Here is a 23,551-nt window from a genome sequence, read left to right as displayed (position 1 = left end):
TTATTCCTTTACTTCAGCTGTCTTTATTAAATCAATATTTAATGAGCACTGCAGGAGGGTCTGAGGCTTATTAAATAAAACTGAAACTGAAATTGACATCTTGGAATTTTATTGAGCGACTACTTCACTGTAATGAGATGAGCATATGACATTAAAGACACTGAAATATTTAATTTAATTTTAGTAATATTAAGTAATTTTTAGTAGGCTAGTAATTTGTTTTAACCCTCAGAGGAAAACAACTAAAATCTTTGTATTTAAATGTTACTTTAAATGTCAATGTTGTTTGTGGTAACAAAGGCCAAGAAAGACAAATGGAGTCCTAAATTATGGATAAAACATTATGTTGAGTCCATTTGGGAGCTCTGCATGTCATCACTGGTTCAATAAAGTTTTCTCCTTCATATGTCATGTGGGGTGAAGGGCTACAGTCCGGAGCCTCCTCTCGTCCTCGGGTCCCCTTGTCCTCATGTCAGTGTTAAACAACATGAACAAAGTCGATGTGAGTTTATAAAAAGGTTTCTGTCATGACTGAGATCATGTTACTGTTGAGTTCCAGTGTGACTCCAGCTTAATGTAGGTCAGATGTTATAGAGTCACGAAGCAGCCGCTGGATGGAGCCACAAAATCACCTTCACACCTGATTTATCTCAAACAAGCTGATTATTAAAAACAAACGTCTGAGACTGATAACTGTGGGTTAATGAATATTATATATATATATATTTGTGCTTGTTTTGTAACGTGTTACTAAACAATGCGAAAAACGGTTGTGTAAAATTCAGGTTGTGTAAGTTTGACGTCAAGTCCGCCAGAATCAGCCCGGTTAGGTAGTTCCGGTCGATGGTTGAGGGGTACCTTCAAAATAAGAGCAGAAGACTTGCTTTAGAAAAGGAATTGGTGGCAGTGAGGTCCATTGAGCAATGAAAAGCACACTGCATCCACTCCTGCTCCAGAGATTGCTTCAAATCACAGTAACACGAAGTACAGTAACCACAATTTTAACAATTCATAACCAGTGGGTTCCCCGTGTCAGGGTCACTTTTTGGGCCCATGTATTACAACAATAAAGTATGAAATATCTGCTAAGATATTCAAATATACAAGAAGCAAAAGCAAAAAAAACAGTGTCAAATAGAAACAACTTGTTTTTAATGTGAGAATTTTGTCACAATGCAGTGTGATGATAAATAGTGATAGCTTGTGTACAGGTGTTAAAGCAGTCCCTGCAGTGAGCTGCAAAATCCTCCTGATTTCTTGCAAATGTTAGAAAATTAGCCAAATACATATATATAAACATATTGTTTATTTATTTGATTTATATTTTACATCATGAAATGGGAGACACGGGAAATCACACACAAGTACAAAATGTTAAGGATGACATGAAATGTAACTCAGTTGCACCTGTAGATTTTATCCTGGCCGTTTTAACCTGCGTGAATGCAGTGCACTTCACAAAGTCTGATTTTAATTTGAAGGTTCCGACCGGAAGAACTTGTGCCAGGCTTCTCGCTAGTCCACGCAGCTTTTTCATTGAGCTCAAAGAACCGCAGAGAAGATGGCGGCGCTACGAGTCGTGGTGCTATCGGGGAGTGGGAGAGCCCTCCTCGGCACACCGAAAGCTATCAAGACCCCCGTGGTAGGTCGACAGATGAATATTATATTTACTATCCAGGACACAGTGTGTTTAAAATGACATTTTGACAGGTTAGCGCTGCTGTGTGGAGTCCTAGCACCGAGCTAATGTTAGCCTGACTGCTGTCAGCGGGGTGAGACAAGGTCACTCGTGATCCCACACATTTTTAGGATGTCAGCAACGACTGTGAAAGTAGCTCTCAGGATATTTTGTCAGTCTTGAACCGTAGAGACCACCATGGCGTCAAGAACTGCGACAGCAAATGTCACAAGTCTCAATTACTCGATAGCCGTCGCTAGCCATTCGTAAGCTAGCCGGTTAGCTAACTCATGAAGTCGTGTCATCCACCCGGCGAATGTGCAGGGCCACTAGAATTAAACTTCCACATTAGCTAACGGTACACGGACACTTATGTGCACGCTAGAGTATGTGATCGTTATCTCGACATGGGTCACGATGCCTTCACATTCCGTTATAAGCATCAACGGCCAAAGCAGCTGAGCTATCGGCTAGCATGTTAGCATTTCAAGGACTGAAAGGACTTCCGGTGAAGAGAGCCGTCTTTAGCCGTTTATAGCTGTAACGTAAACGTTATCCTTCATCTGTAAGCTAACTGGCACCTATGGGTGCGTCCTGGGACCAGTTTGAACTATTGCCTCTGTAACGTTATGTGTTGCCTGGCGCTCAATGGGGTTGAAAAATATGATATCTGATGTCCTTGTGTTGTTTAATCAGTAATCTTAGTGAGCCCCTTTTGTTTTCATGGCTGCAACAATATGGTGTCTATACTGATTATTCTGCTCATTGTTTTTCTGATCACTTGTGTTTTTATAACATGTCAGAAAATGTGTATCACAGCCAAATGTGACATGTTTAGACGCTTTGATTTGTCTGATTGACAGCTCGAAAACTGGAGACAACTAGATATTATTGATTAAGAAAAGAAGAGCAATAGATGCAAAATGTTTTCTCTTAGAAAATGCTTCAATAATTAATCGAATTGTCCTGTCAGCTCCATAATGCTTTGTGATGAATGTCACTCAAGAGTGCTGGTATGAAGCTACTGATCTTGTACTGGGTTCAAAGTTACATTAAATGTCTGTGGTGCAACGGGCCAGAACTCAACTTGCCCAACGTCACGTTTGACTTGCCCTTATACAAACTGTGCTATTTATTGGCAGTCATCAAATAACAGCAGTTTAGAGTTAATAGTCAAGAAAAATGACCCCATGTTGTTTGCCTTGCTCTCAACATTTAAGCACATCAGCGCAGTTTCTAGTCAGAGTTTCACCCACATCCTCCAGGATAAGTGAAGTGCGAGCTTTGTCTTTACCCGCCACCATTTTCTCATCAGTGTCTGATCGATACAAAACAGTGGCAGCTCTAAACAGGGATGAGAGGGAAGCAAGATGGCTCACTCCTTAGCTACCTCTACCGTTAGTGAGTGTTGCCTGTCTGGAGATGCAGGTTGGTGTGCATGTGATTGCGTGCTGATGCAGAGATGCTGTCATGTGATGCCCCCTGCCTGGTTACATAGGCACCACTGAAGGGCAGTTTCATAAGGACAACAGGCACTCACACACTTCAAACAAGGGCACTGTGATGAATGTAACTCACCAAACAGTATCCATGTGGTAAAGCTGTGTTTGGAGGTGAAGGTTTAGTTTGACAGGTGATTGTTGTGGAAAACTCACATGTTGTTACAGTCAGCACTGTCCTGAACATGACTTTTCTTTCTACTTACTAGAGTTGAATCAATAAGAAAAGTAATTAGCAACTATTTTCATCATCTTTTTACGTGTTACTTCATTTTTCAAGTAAGATGCCGAACAGCACCGTGTTCCTGCCTCTCAGATGTGAGGGTTTGCTGCTCCTTTTTTAGACCAGTTTCAGACAGGAAGTACTCACATTGGTTTACAAGAAACGGATAATTCTTGTTTTTTTTTTGCTTAAAATCACCCAAATATTAATGTTATGTTAATCTACTAATAGATTAGTTTATCAGTCGGCCCTAATCTCAGTCTTATCCCACAGAATTTAAAGTACATGTATATGAAGTCATGGGGTGTTTATTAGCTGTACATCATTGTACTGGGATGTTTTCAGGTAATTAACAGATATCCTGTGCTCTTGATCCTCCGCAGGCCAAAATGTCCTTCGCCAGCCTGCCTCGAAACAAGAAGGTTGCCCTGACGACACTAGGTGTGGTTACAGCTGGCGGGGCAGGGCTCGCGCTGATGCTGCACCAAGCCGTTAAAGCCTCTGACCTTGAGCTCCACCCCCCTAACTACCCCTGGAGCCACGCTGGACCTCTTTCCTCTCTGGACCATGCTAGGTGTGTTGAATGGACACACACACACACACACACACACATTCTCCAAGTATCACAAATTTTTCATACTAATTTGGTAGAACGTTTGATCTAAAGTCTGATGTGTTTTACACCTTAAGTCACATCATCTGTAGAGGATGACCATATTTTTAACCATTGCTGCTCTGTGTTTTCTTTCTCTGTCACCCTCTCTGCCTCCTCAGTATTCGTCGTGGTTACCAGGTGTATAAGCAAGTGTGTTCGGCCTGCCACAGTATGGAGTACCTGGCCTTCAGAAACCTGGTGGGAGTGTCGCATACGGAGGCTGAGGTTAAGGCCATCGCTGAGGAGGTGAGGCTGTGTGTGTGTGAGCATAAGAATGATAGACTCAGCGGTGGAGCAGTTTCAAACTGACCACATAAAAATGTTGTAGTATTATACATTATAAACATGAACAAGAAAAACTGTCATTGTATTTGGGTATGTGTCAATTTAATAGTCTGTTTTCAGGCATATTTTAAAGGTGTCTTGTGTGTTCAGGTTGAGGTCGTGGACGGACCTGATGAGAGTGGAGAGATGTTCACCCGGCCAGGAAAGCTGTCAGACTACTTCCCAAAGCCCTACCCCAACGCCGAGGCAGCTCGGGTCGCCAATAACGGAGCCCTGCCCCCAGACCTCAGCTACATTGTCAATGCCAGGTAACTCCTGAAAGACAAAATACCAGCACAGTAAAACCTGAAATCCACATGTCCTTGGTGTGTACTCATTGTGTCCCCCCGCTTCCCTCAGACATGGAGGAGAGGATTACGTGTTCAGCCTGCTGACAGGATACTGCGAACCTCCAGCAGGAGTGACGGTGAGAGAGGGACTCTACTACAACCCATACTTCCCTGGCCAGGCCATCGGCATGGCTCCGCCCATCTACAACGAGGTGCTGGAGTATGACGATGGTACGTAATTATGCAGCGTGCAGCACAGTCTGCTGTCGGGCTGTTTGATTGACTGGCCCCACTAATAGACAGTATAAATATAAATGTAATATTTCGCAGTCAGTTGCCGCAGCTTTGAAGAAATACTGTGAAAGAAGATGTAACCATTTTACCTACAGCCACTCTGTGTGAGAGTGTGTAACCGTTTGCTGTTGTTATAATCATTGTGCTGATAGTTGTCTGCGTCTGTTGCCATAGGAACTCCTGCCACCATGAGCCAGGTCGCTAAAGATGTATGTACGTTTTTGAGGTGGGCTGCCGAGCCAGAGCACGACCAACGCAAACGCATGGGACTGAAGGTACAGCACGCACGCACACACACGTATACGAAGGGTGGGCGATGCCACAAAATTTGGTTTTGATCAGATACCAAGTAATGCAGGGCCAGAGTCGCCGATATCAATACTGATTCGACTCTTTTTAGTATATTATTTATTTTTTATCCTCCCCTCTTTTTAGCTGCAGCTCCAAGCTCTTTCTCGTTTTTTTTCTCCGCATCAAATGCCCACAGACGGCTACAGTCACATGGATGTGTACAGGGGTTTTATTCATAGCACAACTGAGGGTTCGCAGGTCCCAGCAGTAAACAGGAGGGCTGGGAGGCGGTCATACCATCCTCTTAATGCCAACATTGGGTGAAAGTGAAACTAAGAAAATGCTGCTGGGTCTAGAGTAAGCTGTCTGAGTGTAGACTACACATTAGCAGCGGAAAAGCAAAAAGTACATGCATTAGATGTGTTCACGACAACAGAATGTTGTTTGCACACAGATTTACTCTTGAAATACGAATAGATGAGACACAGAAGAGAGAAAGTGATCCCTTTTTTGGTGTCAATCAATTAACATAAAAAAAATAGTATTGAGAGTATTGATATTTTGGTATCGATCTGCTCACCCCTAACATGTACCTTAGATTGCATCTGGGCTGAAATTAAGCTTCACCGATACTAGGTCCAATGTGAAACCTTAGATTAGGTACCAGTACTGAACCAGTACTTATTTCTGTACTTTTCTTTGGGGCGTTTACACATGTTTTTCATTTAACAATAGGAGCCAAAGTTTTTAACTGTTAAATAATACTATAACACAAGCAGTCACACAAGAAGGTTTCCTGAATAAAGTCGAGTCTAATATTATTTAAATGAGTAAATATATGATAACAAAATAAGAAACGGATTACAAACCTGACATGACATTTGATACCGGCTATCTGCCCTTTAAAAAGGCAAGGTTTTTTATTTATTTATTTTTTATTTTTTTTATTTTTTCTGTTTTATGGCAGCCCCTCCAGGATTTTGATTTTTTTTTTTTGGGATGGTTGCAGCCATAATTGCCTGATTTCACTGCAGCTTTTCTCAAAAATTGCAATGCATGTTATAATTGTTTTAGAAGCTGTTATGCAGTGAAATTGAGGAGCAAATGAGAATTGCAAAAATAGTTGTGATATTGATGTGTGTGTAATTACTAAAAACATTGAAAGCATCTTATTCCAGTGAGAATAAAACCGCACTGTTCTGAATTTCTGAATGTGGGCAACAAATCTAGAAACAACAACCTGTGTCATCGTGATTTGTCTTAGAAGGTGTTAATTGATGCCATTTGTGCTCCACCACAAAGTTGTACGCGGCAAAAACAGTGTAACCCCACTTCCATGCTGAACATCAGTGAATTGCCTTGCAGGGTCTTAAGCAGAAATGTTTGTTGGTAAATGTGAGGCATTAGCGTCGCACGTCTGCATCTTCACAACCAGAAACAAGGGAGTTTGGCAACCCATGAGAATTTACGGTGATTGTTCAAATTTTTGGAAAAGTTGCTCGGACTCTGCACTCTGAACTGTAAAAAACACCTGTAAATCCCATTTTGTTTAACCTTTCTTTTTTAAATTGACATTTTAATGACAGGACAAGGACCAAATGCAAATACCACACAAACACAGTACAGTACAACAACACAACACAAAGATTGCCAGAGATTACAGACTAAAATGCATTAATATAATACACTTGCTTCTGAAATCATTGTATCACCACTTCGTCTGTTTCAAGTTTTCTGTGTTGAAGAGGGAATTGTCAGAACATAGAACCAGTGAAAACCGGGTGTAAACGTGGAGCTCATGAGATTAATCTTTGTGCTCTTGTTCTCTTTCCAGTTGCTGCTGGGCTCAGGCATCCTCATCCCTCTGATCTACTATATGAAGAGACACAGGTGGTCTGTGCTGAAGAGCAGGAAGATCGCCTACAGGCCTCCCAAGTAAACTGAAACAAACACCCCTACCTGGGCCTAAATCTACCAGAGAGGGGCTGCGTTCAACGACCCCACAACGCTCACCTCACGATGATTATACGGACAAAGAACAACTGACACCCACACACATGCCTTTCTAAGAGGGGGTAGAGAAATGAGAGTATATATTACGTTTATTCTTACAGAAGAATGCCTGTTTTTAGTTGTTGGCGTGGTAAAACCATTTGTGTGACAGACTCTTCTTTATCTGGAATACTGTGGTGCAAGTGTGTCTGAGAGTTGTGGCGTTCTTGAACGCACCCCTCACAAAGTTTGTTTGATCTGCATCGAGTCATCGCTGGCAGCAGTTCAGGTCTCGACATCTCGTATCAGACACTTTGTCACAATCGACTGAGAAGTCAGTTGACTGCCCATCTTTGTAAGATATTCAATAGTCACACAAACGCTGAGAAAAGGTTGCCGTCAGATTGTGTAACATCATCCTGGGTGTGTGTTAATCCATCCTCCCCTGTCCTCGCCACAAAAAACTCAGTGGATGCAATGCAACCTCTGAATCTCTGTTTTACTGTACAAAATAAATTATCTTAAAGGAAACTTTGGCGGTTTGTTTTGTTCATAGCAGCAGGAGACATCTCACACACACACACTCACAGACACACACACTGTTTAATGCTGCCTGGGTCATTCTGATCATTTCTGTCTGACTCGTTGTAGAATCTGCTTCAACACTTTGTCATGTAAATATCTAATAAAATGGTGAATGAACAAACTTTCTCATCAGGTTATAATTTATTGACCTCCAGAGTTGAACGTCACTAATCCTTTGAAAATGTAGGAAATTAATTTGATTAATCTGGAAAACAGTTAAGTCACAAAACAGCAAGTCTCTTCTGTAGTGGAATTAACATCATATAATGCATGCATGCTGTTATCATGAAGGCCAACCAGCAGATGGAGACATATACTGTGCCTTTCAACGTCTAATATTCGTTCATTGTGCAAACTAAGAAAAAGCACGTTGGCTGATTCCCACAACGTGCCAATATTATCATGCATCCCTAAACACAGCATTAGAATTCTGTGATCTTTGACTGTCAATCAAAGTGAATACGGTTCTAATGACAACAGCATTGTGTGCAGCTCTATTCAATCATATGCTTATATTACTGAATGTGTTTCCATTTTGCACTTTTCCCTGTTTGCCAAAGTGGCAGATGGCCTGACTATTTCACACGCCACTGCCAGTAATTAACCTGGATCTGGCAGGTGGTGGGTGCTAATTTTAGACCCTGCTTTGACTGCAGCAACAAAGAGCCGTGCACATTTATAAAACTGTCTGTATGTGTTCACACTGAGTGCATTTACATGTGCACGAGGGTCCTGATTACTCCACTCCATATCCATTAATATCCAGTCTTTGGTGGTAAAAGAGCATAATGGCTAAGATAGAAAGAAATGAACACAACTGCGCCCACATGATCAGATCCCTGGATACTAGTGTGATCAGAATCAGAATCGGTTTTATTGCCAAGTAGGTTTTCACATACAAGGAATTTGGCTTGGTGAATTGGTGCATAACAAAGAATATAAAATATATAAAAATATAGAGTAATTAGAAGTATAAGTATAAAAAGGAAATACTATAAACAATTAAATATAAAATCTGAATGCAAATAATAATAGTAATATATAAAATACGTACACTGTAAACATGAATAGGGTTGTGTGCAAAGTACGGATGTGCAAAATCAACGGAATGCAGTGTGTGACAGGTGAATGACCAAGATGATGAAGAGATGTCCGACTGTGTGTTAGGTCGGGGGTGGGGGGCTATTTTTTTTGATGAGGCCAGCTACAGACAGAAAGAAACCGTTTATATGGCGTGAGGTTTTGGTCGTGATGGACCGCAGCCTCCTGCCAGAGGGGAGAGTCTCAAAGAGTTTGTGTCCAGGGTGGGAGGGATCAGCCACAATCTTTCCTGCGCACCTCAGAGTCCTGGAGGCGTGCAGGTCCTGGAGGGAGGGCGGATTGCAGCCAATCACCTTCTCGGCGGAGCAAATGATGCTCTGCAGTCTGCTTTTGTCCTTGGCAGTGGCAGCAGCGTCTTGTATACAAGGAGAAGAATAACCTGAGGCCTGTACTAGTTAGCGGGGTAACTTCAGGGTAGGAAAACCCAGAGTTGACTAAATTAGTTGATACACAGCTTTGTTGTACCCGTTATCCAGACAGCAAATGTTAGGGTTGGTCAAAGCACATAAAAAAAAGATGTCCTAGATATGCTGAACTGGCTTTGTAGTTCAGGTCTCAGATTTCTCATGTTCCATATAAACATGATCTCCTGAATAAGATCAGCATCAGGATAAGGCTCCTTGTCATACTACTGCAAAGACAGGGCTTTGTAATATCTTCAGTGGGCGTGCATTTATAGTGTTAAAGTATGGAAACAGCCTCTCAGTGAAAGTGTGTGTGAAGGTGTGTATGTGTGTGTTAGTATCAGAATCAGAGAATGACAGATTTCCTTTGTCCCAGTCCAGTTTAACTCTGATCCTCTGGAGCTTCCTCCTCATTGACAGAACTATGGAGGGATCTGATAGAGAGCGTGCTGTGTATTTACCGTTAAGGTACCCTACTCTCCATAAACTACATGGGTGTTTTCCCTTCTTCTGGACGGACGCTGCTGCCACACCAACAAACCAGTCTGTGTTGTCTCCAACCTCAACATCCCAGCTGTGAGTCCCAGAGTTAAAGCCCTCGGAGCCCAGGACAATCCGAAAGTAGTCAAACCTCTCTGGATTGTCAGGAAGCTTCTGTTTCTCTCCAAATAGCGCACTGGTCAGATCTTCAGTCAGGATGAGTTCTGGATGAGCAGTGTTTGGATCCAGAATCACAGGAGTGTAGGAGACCATGTCCTTCATCTTGTTCCAGATGTTAAAGGTCAGGTTGCCCAGGTGTTTGGCCTCGTCTATCAGAGCTCCTGAGACCAGCTGTGGATCATCCAGCAGGGGGCGCTGCTGGACTCTTTCCACTGCAGCCTTGTAATTGTACAGGAAGGAGATGTCTTCAGCTCTCAGCTCGTCCTCTGTGGCTCTGACTGTGTCTGAAAGAGCTGCTATCTCTCTGCTCAGAGCCTCAATCTTCTTTTTCATCATCCGAGTCTTCCGCTCCTCTTCCTCCCTCAGAGCAGAGATCCTGGCCTCCTCTTCCTCTTGTAGAAACTGGTGAAGCTTCTTAAACTGCTCCTTAATCAGCCTCTCTGTGTGTAGGGCCTGGACCTTAATGTGTTCTGCTGTTTGGTCACAGTTTCCTTTAACGTCTTCAAACAGCCTCAGTTTCTGCTGTAAGGGCCTCAGGCACTTCAGCAGCTCCTTTCTGTGATCCAGTGCGACTTCATTAACAGGTCTGAATGTGTGTCCAGAGTGTGTTTCTGAATGCAGACAAACAACACACACCGGCTGCTGATGGTTCAGACAGAAGAGTTTGAGTTTCTCAGAGTGCACACTACAGAGAGTCTCAGATTCTGCTGAAGCCCTCGTCTCTCTCTTCAGTAAGAGGGCCTCACACAGCTTCTTTAGCACCAAGTTACAAGGTGGATCACCCCTTGATGATCTTCTCTTACAGACTGGACACTCCTGTATGTATTTCTCCGTCCACCAGTTCTGCAGACAGTCTTTACAGAAGCTGTGGCTGCATGCCAGGACAACGGGGTCTTTGAAGATATCACGGCAGACAGGACAGGAGAGATCCTCCTCAGACCCGGCAGACATTCTCTCTCTGAGTGAAGCTGAAAGACACCAGGCAGAAATCACAGTGAATCACTTGTGACACTTACTTTGACTCTGAGTCCAGTTTCTGTGTAAAACTCACATGCAGTGTGGGCTGCTGGAGCAGGTTTAAGTGGCCGTGTCCTCTCTTCAAGCCGTCCTCTCTCAGTGGATGTGGTTAGTTTGAACTGATAGTTTATGTTGCAGCATGTGTATTTGGTAACAAGGAAGAACGGCAGACTCTTACTGGCATGTCTCAGATGAGTCAGGTACAATACAGGGTGGGGCTCTTGTGAGGTAATGGGAGTTTCACATTTCCTCCAAAGGCCTTTCTCACAGCACACTTTTTGACTTGTCACAGTAGGGAAAGCACAGGTTTTACTAAATATAGTAACGATGGGTGTGTTGTAACCCCTGAAATCACAACAACTAAATGGAATTTAGCCATCATTAATTTCATTATTTACAACCAGAGAGGTTGCAATTACCCTGAGTATTTCTTTCTCTTAATACTCTCTATTTCTCTCTCCGTCTCATACTCACTTGAGAGGACGAACTGACATTTAGTGTAGCTGTATTGATGTCCAGGTGGAAGCAGCAGACCTTTTCAAGTTATAAGGCTTATACTTGCTGTACAGTTACAAAAACAGATTGTATTATTGAAAAGGAAAAAAGTGTCATATATTTGGGGAAATATGGGGAATTGTGATCTCTGGAGGGCCAAAATAACAGGAGTTTCCCAGGGAAATTGGTAAGGGTGGCAAGTATGGTCTAGGAAGATGTCAGTGCCAGTTTAGGCAACAAGACTCCTTGATTAGGGTTAGGAAGAAATTGTGGTTGGCATAAGTCACATTAGTCAACTCACATGACTAAGGCCATTGTTCTCTGCCACAAAATGGTGGATTGCCTCCTCTGGGTTGGGAGTAAGTTACTTCCCCAAGTGAGGGAGATCAAGTATCCCCAGGTCTTGATCACGAGTGAAGGTAGAATGGAGGGTGAGATGGATCGGCGGTTAACCGTCATGGTGAAGAGGGACCTGAGCTGCAAGGCAAAGCTTTCGAATTACTGGTCCATCTACATCCAAACCCTCACCTATCATGAGCTTTGGGTAATGACCAAAAGAATGAGGTCATGGATACAAGCAGCAGAAATTAGTTTCCTCCAAAGGGTGACTGGGCTCAGCCTTAGAGATAGGGTGAGGAGCTCGGACATGCGGAGGAAGCTCGGAGTAGAGCCACTGCTCCTTCGCTTCGAAAGGGGTCAGTTGGGGTGGGTCAGACATCTGATCAGGATGCTTCCTTGGCGCCTCACGTTAGAGGTGTTCCAGGCACATCCAACTGGTAGGGGGTCCAAGGGCAGACCCAGAACATGCTGGAGGAATTATATATCTCATCTGGCCTGTGAACGTTTCTGGGTCCCCCAGGAGGCGCTGGAAAGCATTGCTGAGGAGAGTTACATGTGGAGGACTTTGCTCAGCCTGCTGCCCCCACGACCCAGCTCTGGATAAGTGGTTGAAAATGGATGGATGGATGGAGGGACGCGGCTAATATCAACCACAACCTTTCAGACTCAAGTGGGTAATGACCTACGTGACACTAGAACTCAGCGTCGACTTTTAGTTTCACCCAGGGCACATACATGTGTCTACTAGGTCAAAGTCCTGTGCTTGTTGGACCCATCCATCTCCCCTACCACCTGCCCTAGGTGGGCTTTATCCTCTGCCCATTGCTCTTATAGTCTAATAATGACACTGATGGGTTCACATTGGAGTTGGTTAAAAGCCCGTAGCGTCTAATACAGATGCTAAAGGGTGCATTTTGTGTCCATATCTGACACCACAGGACACTGCCCAGGCATTTTTGACCCCCGGGGGAGTGAGCCTGGGCTGTTACGCTAAGTTAAACTATCATCTTCTGCTCCAGCTTTATATTTAACACTCAGAAATGAGACTCATAACAATCTTCTCGTATCATTCTCAGACAGAAAGTGAAGTCTACTTCCCAAGAAGTTGAAATGTTCCTTCAGCTGTATTCCACACATTATCACACTGAAGCTGAGTTTAGACGGCCTTCCTCTCTGCCTGTTGTCATAACATCCTTACACCCATCCTTCCTTTCATTCAGGGATAAATAAACAAGTGTGCGGTTAGTTTAAAGCTGGTTCAGGCCTTCATTAGGAGCTAATCTGGTTGTGAAAAGGTTTTCCTCCCTGCTGCTTCAACCTGCATTCAGACGCTACGAGCTTCATCTGCATCACAACACACACAGATTAGGCTAATAGTATTAGTGGATCTCCCCGGATCGTAATTATTGCCGTCATTATCATTATTATTATTATTAGATTAGAGTCCGTCACAGACTTGTAACAGAAGCGTGGACGTATTTTTAGTCGGAAAACTAAACTGATTTTCTACTTTGGTAATTCCGATGAAAAGGGTGGAATTATGCTTTGTGTTTGTGTGACACCGGTGACAGTTTCTAAAAAGGCTCCTCAACCTAATCTCACACACGCACTCATTCAGGGAATCACTGTGGGAAAACACTGATACAAATACACACACGTGTTCGTCCTCACACACAAGATGTTTTTTGTCTCCTGCAAAATTTGCAAATACTCTCTTTTTGCAGAGTAGTTAAACTAAGTAAACTAAAAATTTAAATATTCTCTCTTTCAGTAACACACACACACACACACACACACACACACTGAGTGAGAGATTAGCTGCTGCATGGAACCTCAGGGAATCTCATTCACATGGAAAAAACACTTCTTAATTCTAATTGGTGGCCATTGTAAATCCTCCACTCCCATTTAAACCAGCAGTCAGCAGTTTGTCTTCCTGCTGCTTCACATGTTCCTCAGACTTCATCATCCATTCACTGTTGCAGCTGATTGCAGAGCACAGGTCCACAGCATAGAACCTTTAGTATCATCATTTCAGAAGTTTTTAACTGAGAGAAAATCAACTTATGGGACGATTTTCTTGTTTTGGTTGTCGTCAGTAGTTTTTTAGGTTGTGTATTGAGTCAGATCGATTACTATGGCGTCCACTGTGGCTCCTGTGACAGCAGAAAGCAGGCCGGCGTTCTCCATCGAGCGGATTCTGGGTTTGGAGCTGGAAAGACCTGGAACCTGCCTGAAACTCCACAGACCGTGGGCAGGTGAGGAGATAAAAGTCTTTGAACTATTTTCTGTACAAGTTTGTTTACTAGTGACAAAGCACCAACCGCCAGTCTGATCTGAATCTTACTGTAGTGCTAAAAAGTAAAGATATCGTTATAGAATCAAATTGACTCATTACTAGTTGTCTTGTTTCATGTGTTAACAGTATTTAAATGCCATTTGATTCAATGTTTTCTGTCTCGTCTAAATTAGTGTGATGTAACTGATCAGAAAATAAAATGTGAAGTCACAGCTGAGATGGTACAACATTATTACTGCGGACATAAACACCATTTAGTTTGATGTAAAAATATATGACACAGAGCACCACAGTATTGCATACAGTGCTGTAACCATAGGCACAGGTATTGTTTTAACATTTGGGGGTCCTCCATTAGAGAATTTAACATTTAAGAGTCAAACATTTAAATTTGCTGCATTCTGGTGATTTCTTTATGCACCAATTCGTGCCTTTCCTGCATCAATATATGGTGGACATGTCTTTGAGTTTGTCAAAAAGAAAAGTCTGCTGCTGTCTTTCTTTTTTGAATCTATACCTATGACTGTAACTGTATAAAAAAGTTACAGCTGATAATATAAAATTCTGCTCTGCTAAATGTAAAAAGTTGTTTTATTATTATTATTATTTTTAATTTTCCATGTGTATGTCTATAATTGCAGAAATATAATTTTTGGTTCATTTGTGTGATTGTATAAGACCTCTGAGAGATATTAACTACAGCTTAGCTTTAAATTAGCTGCTATGTTTAGTACATGCGTACACATACAATCACTTTCAGTTTTGCAATATTGTCCTTTGCCTGAACATATTTCAATTAACATTTTGGTTTTGGAAAGCCAGAAAACAATTCCATCCTTCCTATCAATAAACCCATTGCTGTTGAAAATGTGTGTCAGGCTTTAAGAGGTTAATACAAGATGCTGTTCTGGGGCAATAGATGAAAGGGAACCCTCTAAACAAGCTGTTGTTCGTTCAGTTTCTTCAGTGTTTCTGTTCATTGTTCAACTAAATACAACTGAACTGTAAAGTAGTAAAAATAAACTGAACGTCAGTGTTTAATGAACACAGGGAATAAAACACACAATGGGTAACAATTCAAAGTTTTCTTTTGGATATCAATATTAAACTGATCTCTTTCAAGACTAATATTAACTCACTAATATACTTTTACATATAGATTTGTAGTATATTAACCCTTAAAATTTTCTTGTGCTGCTTTCAGACACCTTTCACGAATTGATTTGGCAAATTTCTTTCAAAAACATAGGGAAAAGTAGATTTAGAAAATTATTATTTTTTAAACTGTGAAAAAATAGGTGAAAGACATATTATGTATATATATTACTACAATATTTAGAATTATTATCATTACAGTTTAAAATTATGTTACAGAATTATTATAATTTTTAGGCGCTCTTCAAGTAATTTCCTTGTTTGTATGTTTTTAACTTTCTTTCTGCCTTTCTTTCTTTCCTTGTTTTTAATTTTCTCTTTTTTCTAATTTCTTGCTAATTTTATCGGTCATTTCTTCTTTTGTTCATCACTGCCTTCTTGCCATTTTTAAAAAAAAAAAGAAATCAGGCCAATTGCTCAGATTTCAAAGGGTTAATATGTGTAAAATCGAGGACATAACATCGTATTTGAAAGTACTGGAAAAATTCCCCCAATAGGGTTAATGTTGTGAGAAAGAATTGATAATTAATTACAAAAGGTGTTTCATGTGCAATCTGCTCTTCTTCTTTTGTTTTCCTACGTATCCAGAGATCGGAGCAGAGATGGAGAACAGAAACAGTTTGTGCTCAAAACCACATCATCATCATCCTCAGCTGGTGAGCTCTGCCAGGCCGACATCCAACTGGTATATCGGACGCAGACCACGCACTGCTTTCACCAACAGCCAGGTAATCAATCGATCAACCAGTCAGTCAATTAATCATTCAGACAAACAGACCAAGAGAAAGAACTCTCTTTCATTCAAATACTGAGTTCAGTAATCTCATATGTGTGTGTGTTGTGCAGGTGAATGTTCTGGAGACAGTGTTTCAGGTGAACTGTTACCCAGGTATCCAGCTGAGGGAGCAGCTGGCGGGCAGACTGGACCTGGACGAGGACAGAATACAGGTTCAGACACATACTGAGAATTTAACTCTGTGAAATGAAGATAGCTCCTCTGCTGCTGCTGCTGCTGCTGTTTTAACTTCTTAAACTAACCCAGTGTGCAAAGTCATTACAGATTCTGTTTAAACCCAAAGAACCTCATTTTAAATTCCAGTGAAAATATTTCCAAACTTTCCAGAGATACCAAGTGTGAATTTTACACCCATTTAGTATCTTTGGAAAGTTTGGAGAGATGATGAAGATGCACAAGACATATAGAATATTTGCACATCACAATATAATGTACAGAAAATTTGTGCAACTATGTACAGAGGTGATTGTCCAAAGATGTGTTTTAATGTTAACATAGTGTGACTAATATAAGAAACTGAAAAAAAGGGAACATTCTGAGTGTGAGAATATAAACTAAAGAAGAAAGAAGGGAGAACGTCCGATATGAAAGCACTAACGACAAGCACCTCTCCTCCTGCTGTTGTCTCTGCCATGTTAACTTTCCACTCTCTTTCTCAGATCTGGTTTCAGAACCGGCGAGCCAAGCTGCGGCGTTCCCTCAGAGAAACCCGTCTGCAGCTGGTTCAGACGGCCGTGGCGGACCTTGGGGTCAAACATGAGGTCATAGGTCACCTGAAGGCTGAGCGGGATGCGGGAGGTGACCTGGAGCTCGCTCAGCGGCTCGCCTCTCGTCTGCAGCTCGAGGTGGAGGAGGAGGAGTAATGCTGATAAACTCGTCCTGTTTCTGGATGTCTGGAAAACAAACTGTGACAACTGAAGTCACAGTTTGCTTCCAAGCCTACCAAGAGTAAAATGTTTACACAAAAAGTTCGTCTATCAAGCACACTGAGGAAATATTTCTGTTGTCTTAAAGATCAAACTTTATTTTAAGATCTGCTCTGGACCAGTTTGTTTAATGTTCTTTAATATGTGAATATGTGTCTGTTCTCTAAACTGTACAAAGTCTAATTAAAATTAAAGTATGTGAATCTTGTCCGTCCCTGACCTCTCCATAGGAAACAGGCATTAAGATGCATCAACCTTTTCACAGTTGTTAGATACACACTGTAGGTTTTTACTGGGCAGACCTTTGACAGTGTTTTTAATACCAGAGAGAAAATAAAAGATTCATTGCAACATTTTTTATTTGTTTCAGACTAGCAGGCGCTCAACATGATAGATTGTTTAAGTTATAAACTTCTCATTCATATTTTTATGTTGACATAGGAAAAACATGTCAACTACAGACAAAGCTTCAACTCAAACAAATAATTACATACCAGTATAAATGAATACATATGCATGTATTTTAAGTAATTAAAATTAGCTACACGTTCACCAGCTTCATATTTAAAGAGATCAACACATCAATGCGTCAGTAATCCAAATATATATTATAGTGTACTTTATTCTGAGATGGAGCAGTGCTTTTAATTTTTGATTGCGTACTTCAAGTATATTTTGACGGTAATAATTTTGTACTTAAGAAAAATTTTATAATGTGAGACTTTTACTTGTAACTGACTGCATTGGAGTATTGCTACTTAGGTAATGTACAAGATCTGAGTACTTTTCTTTTTGAAAAATCATTGTACAGAACGTCCATGTTAAGGACATGTATAACACGTACAAGAACAAAGTACAAAAACATTTAACAGAATGACAAAAGCTTACATACATCAGAGCAAATTAAAAATAGCACATTGTAGATGTGTGTTAATAGCTAGAGAGTTGGACGAATGTTCAATGGAAGCCATATAGCTTTTCAGTTCTCCTTTGAAGGACAAAGAGATAGGCTTCTCTTTAGCAAATTTACATTTATGGATATAAAACGTTGCTAAAAATAGATGTAGATTAATAACAAAATCTTTTTCCGAGACACTGGAGTCTTTGGGGTACGGAAGCGTATTGCATTCACTTGACAAATAAAACAAGAAAGATTTTCTGAGTAATATTTTCTGTTTTTCTGAGTAATTTTTTCTGTTTTTCTGAGTAATTTTTTTCCCTGTTTTTCGGGGTATTTTTTTCCTGAATGAGGAGACGAGATACTTCAAAATCTCGCGAGAAGCTCCCACCTGGCACCTGCAAGTGACCGGTGCCTGCGTAAAGTCGACAAACCAATGATAACACCATCTATATGACTGAAAGACAAGAGTATCTCCCAGTGTCTCAAACCCAAAACAAAGTAAAACTGGATTAAACTAAACAAGCGGGTCATGTTTGCTTCCATTATATCGAGCTCTCAAGAAAGGAATGAAAGCGTCTGTTGTTCTATTGCTCTCTTAACTCAGAAAAAAATACTCAAAAAAACAGAAAACCCCCCCCACGAAAAACAGAAAAAAATTACGCCGAAAAACAGAAAAAAAGTAAAACAGATTTTTAAAAATTTGTCTAGTGAATGCAATAGGCTTCCGTATTGGGGAACCCAAAATAAAAATCTTTTAAAGTCAAAATAAAGCCCTGGAAACTTTTCTTCTGACAAAATTCGAAAAGTCCAGCCAAAATACACTAGAGGAAATGCATTTCCAGAATAAATGTTGTAGTTTCAGTAACATCATGACAGAAAGTGCAATGAGATGAAATATAAGATCTGAGTACTTTTTTTTTTTTTTTAAACAGGGTTTTCTACAACTGAATTTTCACCTAAGGATTAAAAAAACTTGGCTAGAATCAATATCAAATTTATTACAAAAAATACAGTTTTCTTTTCTAGGATTCTTAAGAAAACCAAACACCGCATTTTCCCAATATAATGTGAAAAGATCTGAGTACTTCCACCACTGCCTTCATGATTCTTCACGTCATATATTTTTATCCTGTTTTTGTTTCTTCATCTTTTACATTTTTAACTGTTTTTACTTTTTAATTTCGACACAAAAAAAGGGAAGGAAAAAAAAGAAAATGGGGAAATTACGCGGCCGTCGCTGATTGGCCGAGCCGTCCCCCGTGCGTGTCCCGGAAGTGAAAGCGGAGGACTGATGTGTGTCAGGGGTGCAGGAATCTGTCGGTTACATTTGTGTTTCGCGGTGGGTTTCTGGTTGAGAAAATGGACACGTTAAACAAGCTGAAGCAGTTTGACGCATATCCCAAAACTCTGGAGGATTTCCGAGTGAAGACGTGGGGAGGAGCGACCGGTGAGAGGCTTCAGTTTATCAGAGAGCAGCTAGCAGCCATTCAGTCACTGTGGCTGTTAGCTGCTGCGGCTAACAACAAGGCTAACTGAATCATTTCTGCTTTAAACTACAACGTTTATAAAACACGTCACAGTCTTTATAACGCTGTGTGAGCCTCAGCAGCAGCAGAATACACACATTCACCTTCATTGTTCTAATTCAGTAACAGTAACACTATGCTAGTGATAAAAATGCAAATATACACAGAACAGATGTGTTACTAAATAACTTCTGTGATAGCTGCTAATTATCAGGTATTTTTACTGCATATTTGCTGCATGTTTTAGCCAGTTTGTTTTTATCCGTGAACACATTACATTACTGGTGGTAATATCACAAATCCTGCTGCTGGAGATTTTGGATATTTAAAATAAGACTTTATTGATCCTCAGGGGACATTTACATGTTAATCAGCACAGAGACAGGCTGACAACCAGCTGTGCAAACTAACTAAGTAGGCTTCATTGACCCAAACAGGCCCACTTCTTATTCTCGTATTCAGTTGTTCAACATTTTATTTTAATTTAGAAATGCTGTACTTTTAACTCCACTAATGTAACATTCAGCTGAGAGGTTTAGTTACAAGCTACTTTGGAGGTTCTTGTTAATAATGCAAAACATACTCAACAAATGCATCATGATTTTTATTATTATGCTTATTGTACTGCACTTATTACAATTATTGATAAAGCTGAAACTTTTATGACATTTATCCTCAGGGGGATATTAAGAGGCTAGAATATTAATCAATAAAATTTAGGCTAAACTTTACCAGCTGTAACATAAGTAATGTCTGCAATAATGCATAACTAATATATCCTCCTGAGACCCTGTGTCCTCATAAGAGGGCATCACATTTTACTTTATTCTACTTGACTTACACCTGTCGTCCTCGTTCATGGACACTTGTTGTGCCATTAAGTGGTAGTAAGAGCACAATATACTAATCCATGTAAAAACAGCCATCTCTGCTGAGTCAGTCTGCAGCTGATCCCGACACAAAAGTGGACAAGGTCCAAAACCTGATCACATTTTATGGTTGAAACTTGTTTATTTATGATTAATAATGTGCAGAGTTTGATACGGCAACACATTTGACCAATTTTAGCAACAGGAACAAGATAAGACGCTGTTATTTATTAAGGACTCATTTGAGGACATTGGGACTTTATTATTATTGATAATGTTGAGTATTTTATACTTGTCAGGTCCTACTGATCCCAAATAGCTAGGAGAAATTAAAAATGCATACCAAACAAGACTTCAAGTCTCAGGAGGTTATAATCCAGTAATATAATATGAATATTTAATTGGCGGTTCTGTATAATGAAGTGTCTTAAAGTGAAATTAAGTGGAATTTCCACCTCTGATACATAACTTGATATGGATATTCAATACCATGGGAGAAGATCGACACTGAGGGGATACAGTTTAATTTTATTATTTAGAGATAATTATAACAAGGACATAACATGACAACGTCAAGTTGTTTGTTTCTTGTTTAGTAACACAGAACAGCAGAATGACTGTAGTTAAAAAGAGAGAGTGAGAAAACAGCTGGTTGTACGGCTGAATGATATGCAAAAAATAAAATTAACAAATAATAATGATAATAATAATAATAATGAAATTATTTTGACAGATATTACGATGTACAAGTTATTTAACCTAGACCTTTTAAGATACAAATAAGTCCTTATCTTAGAGGAACCATAAAATATGTTGATGTAATTATAGCTTTAAATGAGAACTTGGAAGTTATGTAGAAACTAAGCTGCTGCTGTCTGCTAGTGGATGTTTGTACCCTACTGTACTAAATGAAAGTTAACGCCTGCCTGAAGACATCCTCCATTGTCATAACACTTCATTTTATGTTTGCTTTGAGCCTTAGTAATGTTTAACCTCTGGGAAGACTTTGACTTAGTCAATTAATTGATTAGTCAACATAAAGTGAATGCAGGAAGGAGTCCAACTGTAAACACTCAGTCTAGAATGAATGAGTTTTAATGTTGCTAACTGTATGACTAAAATCCAATAATCAGCAGTCACCTCCATTTCCATAATTATGAATATTCATCTGTACGATTCAAATGTTTTTTAGTCCTGATTAAAATGCAAAACTTAAACATTTGACAGAAAATATCAGGTTGTTGCAGAGGAAAGAAAGTGTATTTAAAAAATATGATATAAAATATGATTTTATCTGAGAGATTTTTCCTCTCTCCACTCTCAGACTTTGAACTGCGATTTAAAAGAACTCTTCTAATGTCTAACACGAGAACTTCCTCTGTGTCTCTGCAGTGACCATCATCAGCGGTGTCATCATGTTAATCCTGTTTGTCTCTGAGCTGCAGTACTATCTCACTAAAGAGGTGAGTTCATCCACATCAGCTGATTGTTTGATATCGTCCTTTCGTGTGCAGAATCCTCCAGGTGAAATTAGATTTCACAGAGGCAATATAATGTGTGCGAAGCCAAAGAGGAGTTCTGCATTTGGCTTTGTTTGATGTAGTGTGTCCAACCAGGGAAGCCCAACGTGTCGAAATATTCACACAGCCTCGTTTAAGAATAGTATTGAGTTCCAGTATTGAATTGAATAGTATTGAAGCCACAGTAGCTAGGAAGCTCACTGACTCATAATGAGCAAAAACTTAAATTAACATTTTAATTACACTAATATAATAATTAACACTTAAATTGATACATGTTTTTATTGCCTCCTCCATCCATCAATTTCCAGCCACTTATCTGGGTTCAGGTCATGTTAAATAATTAAATTACCACGAATTATTGATGTATATGCAGCTCGACAGTACTGACAAAATGTGCCATAAATGTTAATAAAATCCATGTACTTATGAAATAATTCTAGGCCTTATTGTCCTTACTGGGTGTCTGTTGTTCTTATGTTTGTATGACCATGGAAAGTGTATTAAATTGTATCCTATGTGACATTAAATGGTCTTTAAGGAATCTCAAGATCCACTTACCAGCTTGTTCCCAAACTTTAGACAAGGCCTATCCAACAGGCAGCCTGGCCAGCTGTGACTGATTGATCAGTCCACTTTACAAATAAAGTTTAAAACCTTAAGAGGAAAAATTAGAATAACAGACATTTGCCTTATTAAAGCCTCTGAACCCATATGTTTTCTTTGAATAATCACCAACGTTACACAGTTTATCATAGCCAGAAACTGTAAAAACAGAAACGATTGTCACATTTTTTTTTTAATTTCCAATGGTCCTTGAATGTATCATGTGTCATATTTAATCAAAATCACTTTATTCTAAGTGTTTTATTTAAGATTTTGCCCAAAATATACAGTTTGCACTATTCAGATCCTGTAAAACATGAAATTCTGTGCTTCTCAGCACAGCTGGGGAGCCATGAATGACTCGACTGAGACCAACAAACGTGGCAAAAATTCAGTGGAACTTTAACTGAACTTCAGGTTGTTGACACAGAGGAGAGAGAGATGCAAAGAAAAAGTCTAGAAAATGTGGTGGCGAGGCCGAGGCGTGTCAGGTGTGCATACATAATGAGAGTAATAGCTCAGGAAAATGTTCGGCCCCTGGGACCTTGGCTCTCTGAAAATGTGGCTCCCTGAACATTATAGTTGAACAGCCCCGCTCTAGACCATATTACACGGAGGTTGCTCAGCTATCGTGGAGCTGCAGATGTTCAAATGTTCCTCTTTTTTTCTTGGAGCTCTTAGTTCAACTTTTAAGTCCCAAATGTGCCCAAAAAAATAATTATGCTGTTGATAAAGCTGGTTCCAAGATAAAGAATGCAGATGAGATGAGATGAGAAATACTTTATTGGTCCTCAGGGGGAAATTGTGACATGTAAAAATTGCTCTTACTGTATATATGCACAGATAATTATAAGAAAACTAGTCCATACCCATTGGTAGCTTTGTCACCTTCTACCTATGCCAATCCTCAATGCCTATGTGCAGTTTCACACAGATTGAGTGAGTAGAAAAACGTGGGACAGACAGAATGACTGACTGACAGAATGACACACTGACAGTTTCCGTGATTATGTACAGCATACCATACCATGACTTAGTCATACCAAACATTAGAAAACAACAACATTGGTCCACAGGGGGGGCCACAGCGATCGGTCGCATTTTTT

The 23,551-nt window shown here is 40.2% G+C and overlaps 4 protein-coding genes across 5 annotated transcripts in view; 3 read left to right on the top strand and 1 right to left on the bottom strand.

Moving 5' to 3' along the window:
• The first annotated feature begins 1,502 nt into the window (after positions 1-1,502).
• LOC126385706 (cytochrome c1, heme protein, mitochondrial) lies at positions 1,503-7,777 on the top strand. The gene is made up of 7 exons (XM_050037587.1): positions 1,503-1,642; positions 3,784-3,974; positions 4,175-4,301; positions 4,491-4,648; positions 4,740-4,900; positions 5,138-5,238; positions 7,089-7,777. The coding sequence occupies exons 1-7, from the start codon at positions 1,562-1,564 to the stop codon at positions 7,191-7,193; spliced, it is 924 nt and encodes a 307-aa protein (XP_049893544.1). The 5' UTR covers positions 1,503-1,561; the 3' UTR covers positions 7,194-7,777.
• Positions 7,778-8,397: 620 nt separating this feature from the next.
• On the bottom strand, positions 8,398-11,175 carry LOC126385697 (zinc-binding protein A33-like). Its single transcript, XM_050037572.1, has 2 exons — positions 11,048-11,175; positions 8,398-10,964 (listed from the first exon to the last, which is right to left on the bottom strand). The coding sequence occupies exon 2, from the start codon at positions 10,945-10,947 to the stop codon at positions 9,556-9,558; it is 1,392 nt and encodes a 463-aa protein (XP_049893529.1). The 5' UTR covers positions 10,948-10,964; positions 11,048-11,175; the 3' UTR covers positions 8,398-9,555.
• A 2,809-nt stretch (positions 11,176-13,984) lies between these two features.
• On the top strand, positions 13,985-17,166 carry hesx1 (HESX homeobox 1). The gene is made up of 4 exons (XM_050037590.1): positions 13,985-14,105; positions 15,890-16,029; positions 16,148-16,249; positions 16,757-17,166. Exons 1-4 carry the CDS (start codon positions 13,985-13,987, stop codon positions 16,958-16,960), a joined length of 567 nt encoding a protein of 188 aa, XP_049893547.1. The 3' UTR covers positions 16,961-17,166.
• A 2,032-nt stretch (positions 17,167-19,198) lies between these two features.
• The window catches only part of ergic3 (ERGIC and golgi 3), a 27,333-nt gene continuing 22,980 nt past the window's right edge, over positions 19,199-23,551 (top strand). For both annotated transcript variants that reach the window (XM_050037577.1, XM_050037575.1), the window contains exons 1-2: positions 19,199-19,371; positions 21,712-21,782. In XM_050037577.1, coding sequence (XP_049893534.1) covers positions 19,284-19,371; positions 21,712-21,782 — 159 coding nt within the window. In that variant the 5' untranslated portion in view covers positions 19,199-19,283. The remainder of the gene's footprint in view (positions 19,372-21,711; positions 21,783-23,551) is intronic.

This window comes from Epinephelus moara, chromosome 24 (assembly GCF_006386435.1).
Source record: "Epinephelus moara isolate mb chromosome 24, YSFRI_EMoa_1.0, whole genome shotgun sequence".
Classification (NCBI taxonomy): Eukaryota; Metazoa; Chordata; class Actinopteri; order Perciformes; family Serranidae; genus Epinephelus; species Epinephelus moara.
The sequence above is the reverse complement of the archived record's forward strand: the minus strand, read 5'-3'. Positions and strand labels throughout refer to the sequence as shown.